At 34.0% G+C, this 13,837-nt stretch overlaps 1 protein-coding gene across 1 annotated transcript; it reads left to right on the top strand.

The window, feature by feature from the left end:
• The first annotated feature begins 3,071 nt into the window (after positions 1-3,071).
• LOC122593637 lies at positions 3,072-4,585 on the top strand. The gene is made up of 3 exons (XM_043766063.1): positions 3,072-3,393; positions 3,694-4,215; positions 4,308-4,585. Exons 2-3 carry the CDS (start codon positions 3,717-3,719, stop codon positions 4,316-4,318), a joined length of 510 nt encoding a protein of 169 aa, XP_043621998.1. The 5' UTR covers positions 3,072-3,393; positions 3,694-3,716; the 3' UTR covers positions 4,319-4,585.
• The last annotated feature ends 9,252 nt before the right edge of the window (positions 4,586-13,837 follow it).

The raw sequence follows: 13,837 nt of genomic DNA, 5'->3' as shown, positions 1-13,837 counted from the left end.
TTGAGTTTTTGTAATGTTCGAATAGTATTAGTTGGCTACTTGGCTAGCCATTAAAAAAAAAGCATTTTATTTTATTAATTATTTTCAACTCTTTTTATTTCTAATTAATTTGTATGAAAATGAAGATCGACAAGGGTGCAAGGCTTTACATGGAGTTAGATACTCACAAGGTTTCAAGAAGAGACTAATACCAGTGGACCGATAGTTACACGGTAAATGCTTGGTGCATTTTAAAAGTGGGAAATAAGAAGGGGTTATTCTTTGTTAGGATACTAGACTTATGCCAGCGCAATGTGGCGGAGGTGGGGTAGTGATGGCGGAGGTGATGGTGGTGACGGTGGTGGGGGCGGCGGGGCGGCGATGGTAGTGAATGTAAAAGTAATTGATGTTAAAGATGATATTGTAGTTATTTTAAGTGTTGGGGTATCTATATTGTAAATTATTTCATTAATGGTATTATAGGTATATCAGATGAAAATATTTAAATAAGTGAATAAAGGAGAAGGGTATTTTTGATTTTTCAAAAGTAAAAAGTTTAAGGAAAAATAATGATGATTTGTTTTATTAGATGTTATAGATATAGATTTGTACAACTTGAAATAACGTCTAATATAACGGTATAATTAGAAGCTGTTTGTCAGATAGAATTTGGGCCTGATGGGTTGTATCAAGTATCAACCTTTAATTTTCTTATATAACTTGGTCTTCCATTTCGGAGTGCATTGTTATAAATTAATAACAAGACTACTTTATATGCTCAAAACAAACATCTTTCCTAAATGAAAAATAAGTCTAACATGATTACAGATATATCATATATGTAAGCATCACCAAGGTGGCCCAAATGGTCAAGCATCAGATGTCTATCATAAAATATTTCGATCTTCACTAAGTAAACATCTTAGAGGCATTTGGATTTTATGTTGTGTACGTTTGAATCAAATATTCGCCCTCGGATATATAAAGAGCTCTTACCATTTATCCTTTTTTAGATACACAGATATCATAATCAAATATATAAAGTAGATTTTTTCTAAATTTTCAACATTAAACTTAAATTTTTAATATTGATTTTAAATACTTCCTCAAAATGTCTCTCACATCTATTTTATATTTACCTGAGATAACTATAATACCCTTTCTCTCTCCTCAAATCTCAATCAATCTATTTTTTTTCTCTCATTCATAAATCATTTTATTCTTCTAATTTATTTAAAATCTTTTATCTCAAAAACCGTACATCGATAAATTATAAAAATTATATGAGTGTTCTTAAAATTCATGCACTTTCATTAGAGTGGTCATTCGATATACTTTCGACGAATTTTTAAATCCGAGAACGGAGCCCGTACAGCTAAGGGTGGAGCCCGTCAGGTCACCCCATCACCGCCACCGTCTTCACCGCCATTACATCACCACCCCGTCATCACCTCCATCACCGTCGCAATGCGCGGGTACCGTTCTCGTACTATCTTATAAAGCATTTTGCTTTATTTCCAAATCTCAATTAAGTAATTGAACTACCTAAATTACCTCTCTTCTTTATTCACTAATATAAACATTTCAACCTAATATACCTATAATACTCTTAAATCTCAACCATTCATTTTTATCTCTCTTCTCAAATCTCAACCATTCATTTTTTCTCTCTCCTCCATAAATCATTTTATTTATCTAATTCATTCAAAATCTTTTATCTCAAAAACCGTATATCGATAAATTATAAAAATTGTATGGGTGTTCTTAAAATTTCATGTTCTTTCATTAGAGATGTCGACCGAATATTTATATCCGAAGGCGGAGCTGTACGGCTAAGACATTTGGCTATCATACTATATGACTTGACCTATCACCCTCGACATCTCAACGCCAGAACGCGCGAGCATTATCTCTCGTATATCAAATATGAATTCAACAAAGATTTAAAGGTTTAGATGGGGAAATACATATGAACAATTACATGCTTTCTTGTCCGTTTGAGAAATAAACCTCAGGGAGGCTTATATCTTAATGCATGTTCAATATGAAAATGGATCAAGTGAATAGAGCCCAGCCCATATAAAGAGTCCGATGGGTGTTGGAGATGGTTGTGCAAATGTTCGTTTTTTGGGCGTTACCGCGTTAATTAACTAGCACCACATAACGAGTGAGACACCAAGCAAAGGGAATATTTGCTAACTTTTTATAGGAGAATTTTTTTGATTTTTTCCATAATGGGTATCACATTTTATTCGGTGTGATGTGAGGGCTTCTCTACGATATTTTCAATTTACATAAAATGCTTATATGTTTATTATAAGAAAAAACAAGTATACATCTGTCTATACAAAAACTTCAGCCGCTAATTGAGCTGTTTATCAAACACTTATCGTGTGATTAAGAACTATGTATAATTGTGTGCATAAAATGTTATACTTTATGGTTAGAAATTTCAAATAATTGATGTGTAGTAAACAAACTATCACTTTTTATATACGTATTAGTATCCAGAATTATTGTTGTGAGATGGATAATGACTGATGTCAAAATACACTAACATGTACCCGTATAATGCAATGAACAGAACACCTTCGTAGTTGGTGATATATAATGGTTGAAAGGAATCACTTTAATTTTGACAAATTTTATTTATAGATTCAAGATTGTTACATGATGGTGTGAAATAATATTTACATTACAAATTATAAAATATTCAACAATTTTTTAGAGAGGTGTCGATTACTCACAGCTGGGGTCTAACATACGTTGTCTTAATCGTGTTCGCGTTAGAGAATCTCCTCACCTCCAATACCCAGTAGAAGGATAAATCCACAACTAAACGATAAAACTCCGCTCATTCTGTAAGACTCAAACCTATATCATTGGAGGGATGTATTTTTGAAATTCTTTGAAATGTCATTCTCATGTCTCGAAAGCTGGTGATTAACTAGAGAGTATAAAATATATTAATACATAATGAATATTATTGAATAGAGAATATATTACACATATTTAATGTAAATTTTATTCAATTCAATTAATAATCGTGCGACAACTTCTACAGTTCTACTTGCAAGCAAGATAGAAAGGAGGATAGCCAAGGAGCGTAACCTTTTTCTATTGGAATAATCAAAATCAATACTCTCTCCTTATTTTAAAGCTACACACTTTCCTCCAAAAGGAAAAACAGAAGTTTGCGTTTTTGATCAAATTCATACATCATCCATAAAAACCAAGACATAATAAGAAAGGAAAAGGAGAAATTAGCATAACAAAATCGGAAAACGATTCTGAAATTCCAACTCATTCATATTTAATACCTACTTTCTTTCTTTGACCAAAATCTATACGTATACTCATCATCAGATCTCTATATCTCTTGTTTCCACCTCATTTCACCAAGGTCGATCACCTGTAAGTTCCCATCACCTTTTTTATTTAATCTATAATATAATATTATATCTATGTTTGATTTCAGTTTATTTGATGATATGATTTGTTTCTTTGTGCGTACCAAATTGATGCACACACACATTATGGGCCGGGTGTTTGGGATTACGGTTTAAAAAGATGATCTGATTACTCAATTTTATCTATAAAATCCAAGAAGTTATGCATTTTATTCCAAATGGGGCTGTGCTGCTTGTTTCTTTTTGGTTTAAAGAATTTTGGGTTTGATATGTTTTTTTGGTTATATGCATAAAAATAAAACAGGGGAAAGATTGATAATTGCAAGAATGGAAGAGAATGGAGGAAACAAACTAAATGGGATTCGACAAATCGTAAGGCTAAAAGAAATCATTCAAAGATGGCAAATTGTGACACTTGGGACAAAAGGGAATAATGAAGAAGACGGCGATTCTGATAATAGTCCTGTTACCGGTACTGCTACTAATCATCATTCTAATGGAAAAACTGGCATTAATCCTGCTATAAGTATGAGATTAAAGGGTTACAATGTGTATTCTGATTCGGATGTTGAAGATGGTGGTCAAAGTCCTGATTTGCCAAATGATGTACCTAAAGGGTATCTAGCCGTTTATGTGGGACCCGAGCTTCGTAGGTTTATAATCCCTACAAGCTATCTTAGCGATCCGTTGTTCAAGGTTTTGTTGGAAAAAGTTGAGGAGGAATTCGGGTTTGATCATAGTGGTGGCCTTACTATCCCGTGTGAGATTGAGACGTTTAAGTACCTTTTGAATTGTATGGAGCATCATCAGAAGGATGACAGCCATGGTAAATTTGTTGATTTTGTTTGTTATGATAAAGAATAATCATGTTGTTATATATGTCTTAGCTAATCTTGATTGTGTTTACTTCTTCTGCAGCTATGATTTGAGGTAAAAAGATCAAAAATATCGACTGTGCAGATAATTCTTGTGGTATGCAGTTTGGAAATTCTTATATAATATCGCTATTTTTGTTCTTCTAAATCTTTCAATAATATTCAAGTGAAAGACAGTTGAAGATCTAGCTTGTAGAAAAACTCGTGTTTCTTTAATTAGGTTCAGTTGTTAACTTTGTGATGTTCGTTCGTCTGTGTTCATGATGTTCGTAGTGTTTGTTAATTGTTCATCGATCAACGAAAATCTTACTCTTTGGACAATGTTGTGTTCTTAGTTCTTACACTGTTTGTGTAATGTTGTTTGTACGCTATTTTAGAAGCGGAAAAGTGTGAATCAAAATTGTAAAAACAATTGTTGATACTTCACATCCATGTTACATATGCTTTTGTAAAACAAAAGCAATTGGGCATATATAGTTGTAAAGTCAATTTGATTGTTGTGTAGTATATAGGAATATGCTTGTAAAGATGAATTAACAACGAGAATGCTTTAAGGTAAAGAGTAATTAAGATATATATAGGTGGTGCATAATTGTAATGTAAGCTATAAAATATAAGGAAATATGTACTCGTATATATAAAAAATGATTAGGGATCATGTGATTCAAGTGTGCATGTGCTTAAAGATATATGGATCATGGAGAGATCTGTATTATATAGGTAACATGATTCCATAAGTGTGAGACACCTCATACATAATTAATTGTAGGAGTATATATTTGATAGTTAACAGATAGAGTGATTGTGGAAAAGATTGTGGGCATCTCAGCAAAATCATTGTTTTTGTTTTTTCTTTTTTTCCAATTGGAATATCATATCACAACCCAAAACTTTATTTTACATCTTAGGTTGTATCATATATATACATATTGACCGCAAAATCTTGGCTTGCTTTGTTTTTACACTTTCTATTTCTTATCATTATGTAGTATTCTGCTCAACCATTGCGTACATGCCATACAAAACCAGTGGCCAGCTTTGCTACAACCTTTTAGCCATGTATTCTTACTAAACAACTTGAAACAGATTCTTATTATGTACATTGTAAGGACACATTTCTAGTATCTTTTATAAGATCGACCAATGACAATCTATAAGGCATGGTTGCAAATTAAAAATGTTGGGTCAAGACATCAAGTGGAGCTTAATACGATTGTCTTTTTTAGACTAGTCTTAAGCTTGAGTCAAGGAAAAGCCGGGCTTATGAGCTTAATTAACCTGGAAGTTTATGTGAAAGATGCGTTTGATATAAGGAAGTGCGATCAATCTCATTGACAAAGCGTTCACAAATAACAGAACACATTAGGTCATTAGGATGACATATTTACCCATTTATAGGCAATTAGGCTTTCTTTTCATTCAAATTGGGCTCACTTTGTTTCTTTTGGTGATGAGTAATACTTATGGACTTGCCTCTTGGCAAATTGACATAGTTTAGAAAAGTGAAGTAAGCCCAACTGTTTGGCATATTTAATTTTAAGCCCAACTGGGTCAACAAACAAAAACAGAGTTCGAGTTACTAAAAATCTTGATTAAGCTGCGTTCGCAAATAAAACATGACCACTAATTTATTTTTATTTTTTATGTGATTCGAGAAATGGCCTTCTTAATATAACTGTCTAATAATCTCTTAAAGATTAAACATTCCTATTTTTTAAGAGCACAACAAATCTACTCAAGCTCTAGAATAAATCATATCTCAATTCTCAAGCTATATTTAGGTTTTGAATTGATCCTGAATCTTTCTCGTGCGAAGTACAAATGTGAATTTAGTAAACTCATTGATCTATCAAATCGTATTTTAAGGTGGACTGACATCATCAAATATATTGTCTCCTTGCTTTCTAGTCTACTATAGATGCAAGAACACATTTACATGTGTTTTGGTTCAAATCTTGACAATGATGTATTATGGATGAGTTTATAGACTAGTTTAAATGTAAGATTTGCTGCTAAAAAAAAAGATTGAAACCTGATTTCAAGTTTATAGTTAAAACTGTTGTAAAAAAATAGAGCTTGACTTGAGACATTGTTTTTTTCTAAACGTGATTTGTTATTTTTCACCAATTTATTCAATTAAATAAAATATAACCCATTTAATCTATTATATTACATTAATAGATAGATTAAATAACACGATATTATAAGTATAAGTGACGCTAGCAAATAATGCTATATGAATGAAACATGATATGCCCACCACATCCCTCCCCCTTGCCCATGAAACATTCTTCTTGTATTATGTTGGTAGAGACATACTAGAATGGAGATTTTCATAACATCACAATCACATGCATGTTTATTATTATTCTTGGAATTTAGCATGTCTATTTGCAACATCATATCATCAACCATCACATCATTAACTCTCACTAGTTGGGGAAGGTGCTAACACTTTGACAATTAGAAGGAATAGAATTGAAATATGTGTATATTGATTTTATCACGATAAATACATTTGTTTGACCATCAATTTATACACGATTACATAAGCTTAATCAAGGAAAGACAATCAAGAAAATAATTCTTTGGTTTGCTGCCCAAGTCGAGATCTTTTTATATTGGGAAATGATGATTCTTGCTGATCCCATAATCTTTTACTTCTAACACTCCCCCTCAAGTTGAATTTTGGTAATAGTTGAATAGTGGGATTACCAAAATTCAACTTGCTTAAACATTTGTGAAATATGGTTGTTCCTACTACTTTTGTCAGAATATCGGCAAGTTGATCTTCAGATTTGACGAATGGTAACTTGATAACCCCGTCTTCAAGTTTTTCTTTAATGAAATGGCGATCAATCTCCACATGTTTGGTCCTATCATGTTGTACTGGATTTTCTGATATTTGAATAGCGCTTCATTATCACTCATGATTCGAATACTTTCTCTTGGAGCAAAACCTAACTCTGTCACAAGTTTCTTCAGCCATAACGCTTCTGCTAAGCCTTTAGATATACCCCGGAATTCAGCTTCAGCACTTGACAAAGAGACAACCTTTTGCTTTTTACTCTTCCAAGTGACAAGATTTCCTCCTACCATAGAGAAATATCCTGATGTCGATCTTCTATTGCCTTTGTCTCCAGCCCAATCAGCATCTGTATATACTTGAATATTGAGATGACCATTCGCTTTAAACAAAACTCCATGTCCAGTAGTCCCTTTAAGGTATCTGATAATTCTAAGAACTGCATCCATATGTTCTTCTTGGGGTTGATGCATGAACTGACTTACGACTCCAACTGCATATGCAATATCAGGACGAGTATGAGCAAGGTAAATCAGCTTTCCCACCATTCGTTGGTACCTATTTTTATCAGCAAGTTTTCCATCTAACTTCATAAACAATTTTTGATTGATAACCATGGGTGTATCTGCCGGTTTACAATCAATCATTCCTGATTCTGCCAAAAAATCCAATATATATTTCTTCTGACAGATGAATATTCCTTGTTGTGATCTCAACACCTCAATTCCGAGGAAATATCTTAGATTCCCCAGGTCCTTCATTTCAAACTCTGCACACAATTTTTCTTTCAGCTTCTTTATTTCCCTTTCATCATTTCCGGTGATAATCATATCATCGACATAGATAATTAAACACGTTATCCGGCTTCCATTATGACTAAGAAATAAAGTATGATCAGAATTACTTTGTTTGTACCCATACTTTTTCATTGCCAGTGTGAACCTGCCAAACCATGCTCTCGGTGACTGTTTCAGTCCATACAACGACTTCTTTAACTTGCAGACTTCTCCAGGTTTGAAATTTTTAAAGAAACCAGGTGGAGGATCCATATACACTTCTTCTTTTAATTCTCCGTGTAAGAAAGCATTTTTAACATCAAACTGATGAAGAGGCCAACCTTGATTTGCTGCTACAGAGAATAAGACCCTTATTGTATCTAGTTTCGCAACTGGAGAAAACGTTTCAGAATAGTCAATGCCATATGTCTGAGTGTATCCTTTGGCAACCAATCGAGCATTATATCGTTCTATGGCACCATCTGGCTTAAATTTGATTGTATAGATCCACCGACACCCTACTGGACTTTTTCCTTGAGGCAAAACACATTTATCCCATGTTTCATTTTTTTCAAGTGCATTCATTTCTGCTTCCATAGCATCCTCCCATCTCTTTATCTTCAATGCTTGTTCTACATTTGATGGAATCTCTTCTGAATATAGTTTTGCTGTGAATGCTTTTGCTTCTTCAGATAGACTCCTCCTGACCATATTGGCCATCGGATATTTTGAACTTCTGGAAAACTTTTCTGGGGAATATCGCTTTGCAGGAATCCCTCTGTTAGACCTCGCTGGAAGCACATATTTTGCTGGAACCTCAGAATTTATCTATTCAGAACCCATATGTTCTTCACTTTCTTGCACATTTTCATTAGAGGAATCTGGTATGGTATCTGGTAAGGTAGTTTCATCAGGTGAAGAATTACTTTCCTCAGATATCAGGTTAGGACTCATATTTTCGGTGGCACTTTGCTCATGAGAGGACTGATCTGGAGGGAACTGTTCTTCTGGAGACATCTCTGGATCAAGTGTGGTACTAGGTATTGTGGAAGAACTTTCTTCTAGAGTTTATCCCAGCCAACTCAGTGTGTCACATTGTTCCTCCCCCTGACCACTATGTGGCGGGGAATAAAAATACTTGGTTTCTAGAAAATCACAGTTCATTGTGGTGAATCTACGACCAGTCTTTGGATTATAGCACCTATATCCCTTTTGAGTTACACCATACCCCACAAAAACACATTTTTCAGCACACGGATCAAGCTTATCGCGATATGACTTTGGAACATGGACAAAAACAGTACATCCAAACACTTTAGGTGGAAGAGTGAGTGCTGATGGAAGTATGTGGTATTCAGTAAGGGTTTTAAGTGGGGTTTTCATATTGAGAATTTTTGTTGGAAGTCGGTTGATTAGGTAAGTGGCAGTGGCTAAAGCTTCTGGCCAAAAATGTTTTGGAACACAGGATTCGATTACTAGAGCTCTAGTCATTTCTAATAAGAGTCTATTTTTTCACTCAGCAACACCATTTTGTTCTAGGGTATGTGGACATGAGGTTTGGTGGATTATCCCTTTGGATTGAAAAAATAGGTTCATTTGTGAGTTGACATATTCCCCACCATTATCGGACCTCACAATTTTGATAGACTGTTGAAATTGAGTTTGAATCATAGAATAAAAAACAGTGAACCTATCATATACTTCAGATTTATTTTTTAAAAAATAAATCCAGGTCATTCGGGTGCAATCATCAACAAATATCACATAATATCGGAAACCTTGACCACCAAGAACAGGAGCCAGACCCCACACATCTGAATGAATTAATGAAAACAGAGCTTGAACTCTAGTATTATGAGGTTTATAGGTTTGTCTGTGGCTTTTGGCTAATATGCAAGTTTCACAAGAAATTGATTTATTTAGCGGAAAAAGTTTAGGAAATAAAGTATGTAGATAACTAACTGAAGGATGTCCAAGTCTTCTATGCCACAACCAGGCTTCTCTTTCATTTGTTCCATGAGCTAACATCACATTCCCAGTTGCACTTACTTCATCAACATAGTACAATCCATCTCTCTCAGTGGCACGCCCAATAATCTGTCCTGTTCTGATATCCTGTAAAATACAAAAATTCGGAAGCATAAGAACTGAGCAGTTTAGTTCTTTTGTCACATGACTTATAGATAAAAGTTTGTGTGACAAAACGGGAACATAAAGACACTTAGACAATTTAATGGTCGGAGAAATTTTAATAGTTCCTCCATTTTTCACATCCATTTTTCCTTTATTTGCTGCTTCAATGTGGGTTTTCCTGGGACTTGATATATCAGTAAAATCTGAAATATCATATGTCATTGTGTCTGTGGCCCCACAATCAAAAATCCAAGATCCATCTGACATTCTAGAATTGCTTTGGATTGCAAGAATGTTATGGGCCGACCCATTTTGGGCTACACAAACAAGTCCACCTTTTTTCTCAAAACAATTTTGGGTCGTCCCTTTTTTAGTCAAACCAACCGATCCCCCTTTTTGACAAAACACTTTGGATCCCCTTTTTTCATTAGAAAAAACACTATGTATATTATTATGTTTGGAAACATTATTTTTGGAAAAGCAAATCAAAGACTTTTTGTGAGGGAGAGTAGATCTGTCAGAAAGCATCTCGATCTCTCTCTCCTCTTTTCCTTCCACCATAAATTCATCTTTTTCCTTTTCTCCTTCAATTCCGGCAGCCGCAACTCCTAAAAAGACACCATCTAATTTTCGGTTATCACTCTTATTTCCTTTGGTGGAGTTATTACTGGTGACTGGGGTTCGTTTGGCACTCCTTTTGTTTTCAATCCACCACGTCGGGTATCCGATTAGCCGGAAACATTGTTCCTTTGTGTGTCGTTCCATGCCACACTCGTCACAAAGTAGATCAGATTTATCATCCCTGATCTTTTTCTTGCCGTCGTATCACCGGTAACTTTCTGAAACAAAACCGCCACCGTTGATTTCTCCGGCCATCAACCCGGTGGCGACACCTTGGGGTTCTATGATGGTTGCTCCCAGAATATTCTGGTGAGCGGCCTCTTTCCGAATCTCTCTTTTCTGGTAAGAAGCTTCAGCCTTCGGTAATGGATCGATTTGATGAATCTCTCTTTTTATTGATTCAAACTTTCGATTCATGGGGTTTTGTAGTTGGTCAAATCTGATTTTTGTATACTTCATGGGGTTCTGTGGTTGGTGATTATTATTTTGCGGTAAGTTTGCTAATTGAAGCATTAATTCGGAATTCATTTTTGAGCCGCCGGCTTCAGCCATGGTGGCTCAGTTTTGAGCGGATGTTTTTCTGGGTATTATGATGAGCACAACAGAATTGCTGTCTCTGATACCATGACAATTAGAAGGAATAGAATTGAAATATGTGCATATTGATTTTATGATGATAAATACATTTGTCTGACCATCAATTTATACACGATTACATAAGCTTAATCAAGGAAAGACAATCAAGAAAATAATTCTTTGGTTTGCTACCCAAGTCGAGATCTTTTTATATTGGGAAATGATGATTCTTGCTGATCCCATAATCTTTTAATTCTAACACACTTAACATAGCATAATGTTTGTGTTTGCTCATTGTCTCATGTTTAAACAAAATAATCTATTAACATAATTCCCATACTTCCATTAAAATTCCAAAAGGGTAAGTATGACATATAGAAGTTAAGTTATAGAGTGTTACTCATTAGATATGAAATAATCAAAATTAGAGTATTTCGGAATTTACCTTTGTTATTTTGTTAATGTTTCACTCGTAATTAAAAAGATTATACCATTATTTTTTTATAAAGGTGTGAATTGAATATTATAAGGGAAGTCTATAATATGTTATCTTAACCAGATTAAAGCTAGATAACCCCTTAACCCAATACGTAGTAGGAGGAAAAATCTCTTATTAATTCGTTCATAAGCACGACAACATATTAGGGAAGAACCTTGTTGTCTTAGACTTGAACTTGGATCTTCTCAAACCCAATTCCTCACAGATGAAATTTTTTTTTTTATTTAAAAATGAATGGGCTATTAACCGGTGTTTAGATGATACTATATCAACAACCACTTCAAATTTCCAATTTCTAGTCGTTTTGCATTTATTTTTTTATATATAAAGGGGATATTGGGGTCTAACATCATTCTATATGTATGCATCTGTATATGTTAAGTAATTATTAACAACTCATAAATTTTTGTAGCGACTTTGAAAAAAAAATGAAGCTACAACTCAAAATGATAGATTTCTTTGCCCACAAGTTTGTGTTTATGGGGTCCATTATTCCATTACCCAAATAATTTGTAATTATAATTTCATGTTACACTAAAAGAATCAATATAATATTGTCACAGTTATAATATAATTTTCATTACTTGTAGAAACCATTGATAATATCCATTACTTGAAATAGCTATATTATAAAATGGCCGAAGATATTTTTCTATCTTTGTAGACAGAAGTAGTCGAGTATTTGATCCTCACCTCATACAATGACCGAAGGTATTTTTTTATCATTTAAATAGAATCTGAAAACAGTTTCTTTACTTTGGTAAAGATAAGACTGTCTATGTCTAGATGTGTCATTGTTCTATTCTAGATTGTATGTACTGTACTTTTGACCGCTATCATCTAGTTAGTTGATCGCTTATTTTAATAAAATTCTGTCTTTCAAAAAAAAAAAAATTGTCTACATCTCAACCATTTTTTCTCATCCATCAAGGTATTATAACTAAAACTTGTAGATTACAGGGTGTTTACTTTATACCAAAGATGAATCAATACAAGTTTCAATCAACACCACATCTGTATAATTTCTTAAAATAGCTCAATAAAAATCCTTTCAACGAATCTAGAACTCGACATTTAAATACTAATACTATATGGTATGAGACAAGAAATTGATAAAAATAATAATACTACTAAAACCAATTAAACACCCATATTCACTAATACGATGCCTTCGATACACATCTTTTACTAACCCGGAACACACCTAATCCACCCGTATCAAAGCAATACAAACCCAATACAAGCCATCTGTGTTGGCACTAGTAGTGCTGAAAACTAGATCTGGGTTTAAGTGGCCTTTCACCCCTAACCACAACTTCATTTGTCCCCAAAAGTCATTCAATTATTTTCTGTTTCCTTAGTTAATTTATCAAACAATGATTTTGTTTCTTATTTAAGTCATAATATTGTAATCACTTATCTTTATTGAAGTACTTCCTAGTTAGCTCAAATGGTTGAGCACCTGTCTTACAAGTAGGAGGTCTTGGGTTCAAGACTTGGGAAGTACATAGGAAAGTCTTCTATGAAGGCTTGGCTTGGGTATACCCAGATTCAAGTTTGAGGATGCAGGGTTTACCCCTATTGATCGTCGTGCCTTCGGGCGGATTAGTAGGGTGTTTTCCCTCCATCGGGTATTTGAAATAGGCATTTCTACTTCGAGGGAGCTCTCTAGCGCGAACCCGGTTAAGACAACGTATGTTAGACCTCCTGCTGTCGAATCGCGACACGAAGTTTTAAGCAAAATTCACCTTTCAAAAAAAAAAGTTATCTCTATTGAAACTTCTTAGTATCTTTGTGGACTTTTGATATAGAAGTGTATAAATTTTTTATGCATGTTAAGTGAAGCTCTAAGGATTTCATTTAACATTTTCCTATGTTTTAACATTCGATTTAAAGAAACATAATCAGATGATTACTTGAAAGGACAGAAAAGTATCTAGATGTTATAGACAATAAAAGCTTATATATAAAAGAGTAAATTACAATTTTCGTCCTTGGAGTTGACACGTTTTGCACTTTTCATCCCTTAAGTGAAAAAATTACAATTTTGACCTTAAAGTTGGCAGATTTTTTCAATCATCGTCTCTCGCTAAACGTCGTTAAGTTTCAGCCGTTAAGTCGGACACGTGCAAAACACGTAAGGGACTGAAAGTGCAAAAAAT

This window comes from Erigeron canadensis, chromosome 3 (genome assembly GCF_010389155.1).
Source record: "Erigeron canadensis isolate Cc75 chromosome 3, C_canadensis_v1, whole genome shotgun sequence".
NCBI lineage: Eukaryota > Viridiplantae > Streptophyta > Magnoliopsida > Asterales > Asteraceae > Erigeron > Erigeron canadensis.
This window is presented reverse-complemented; position numbering and strand designations above follow the sequence as displayed.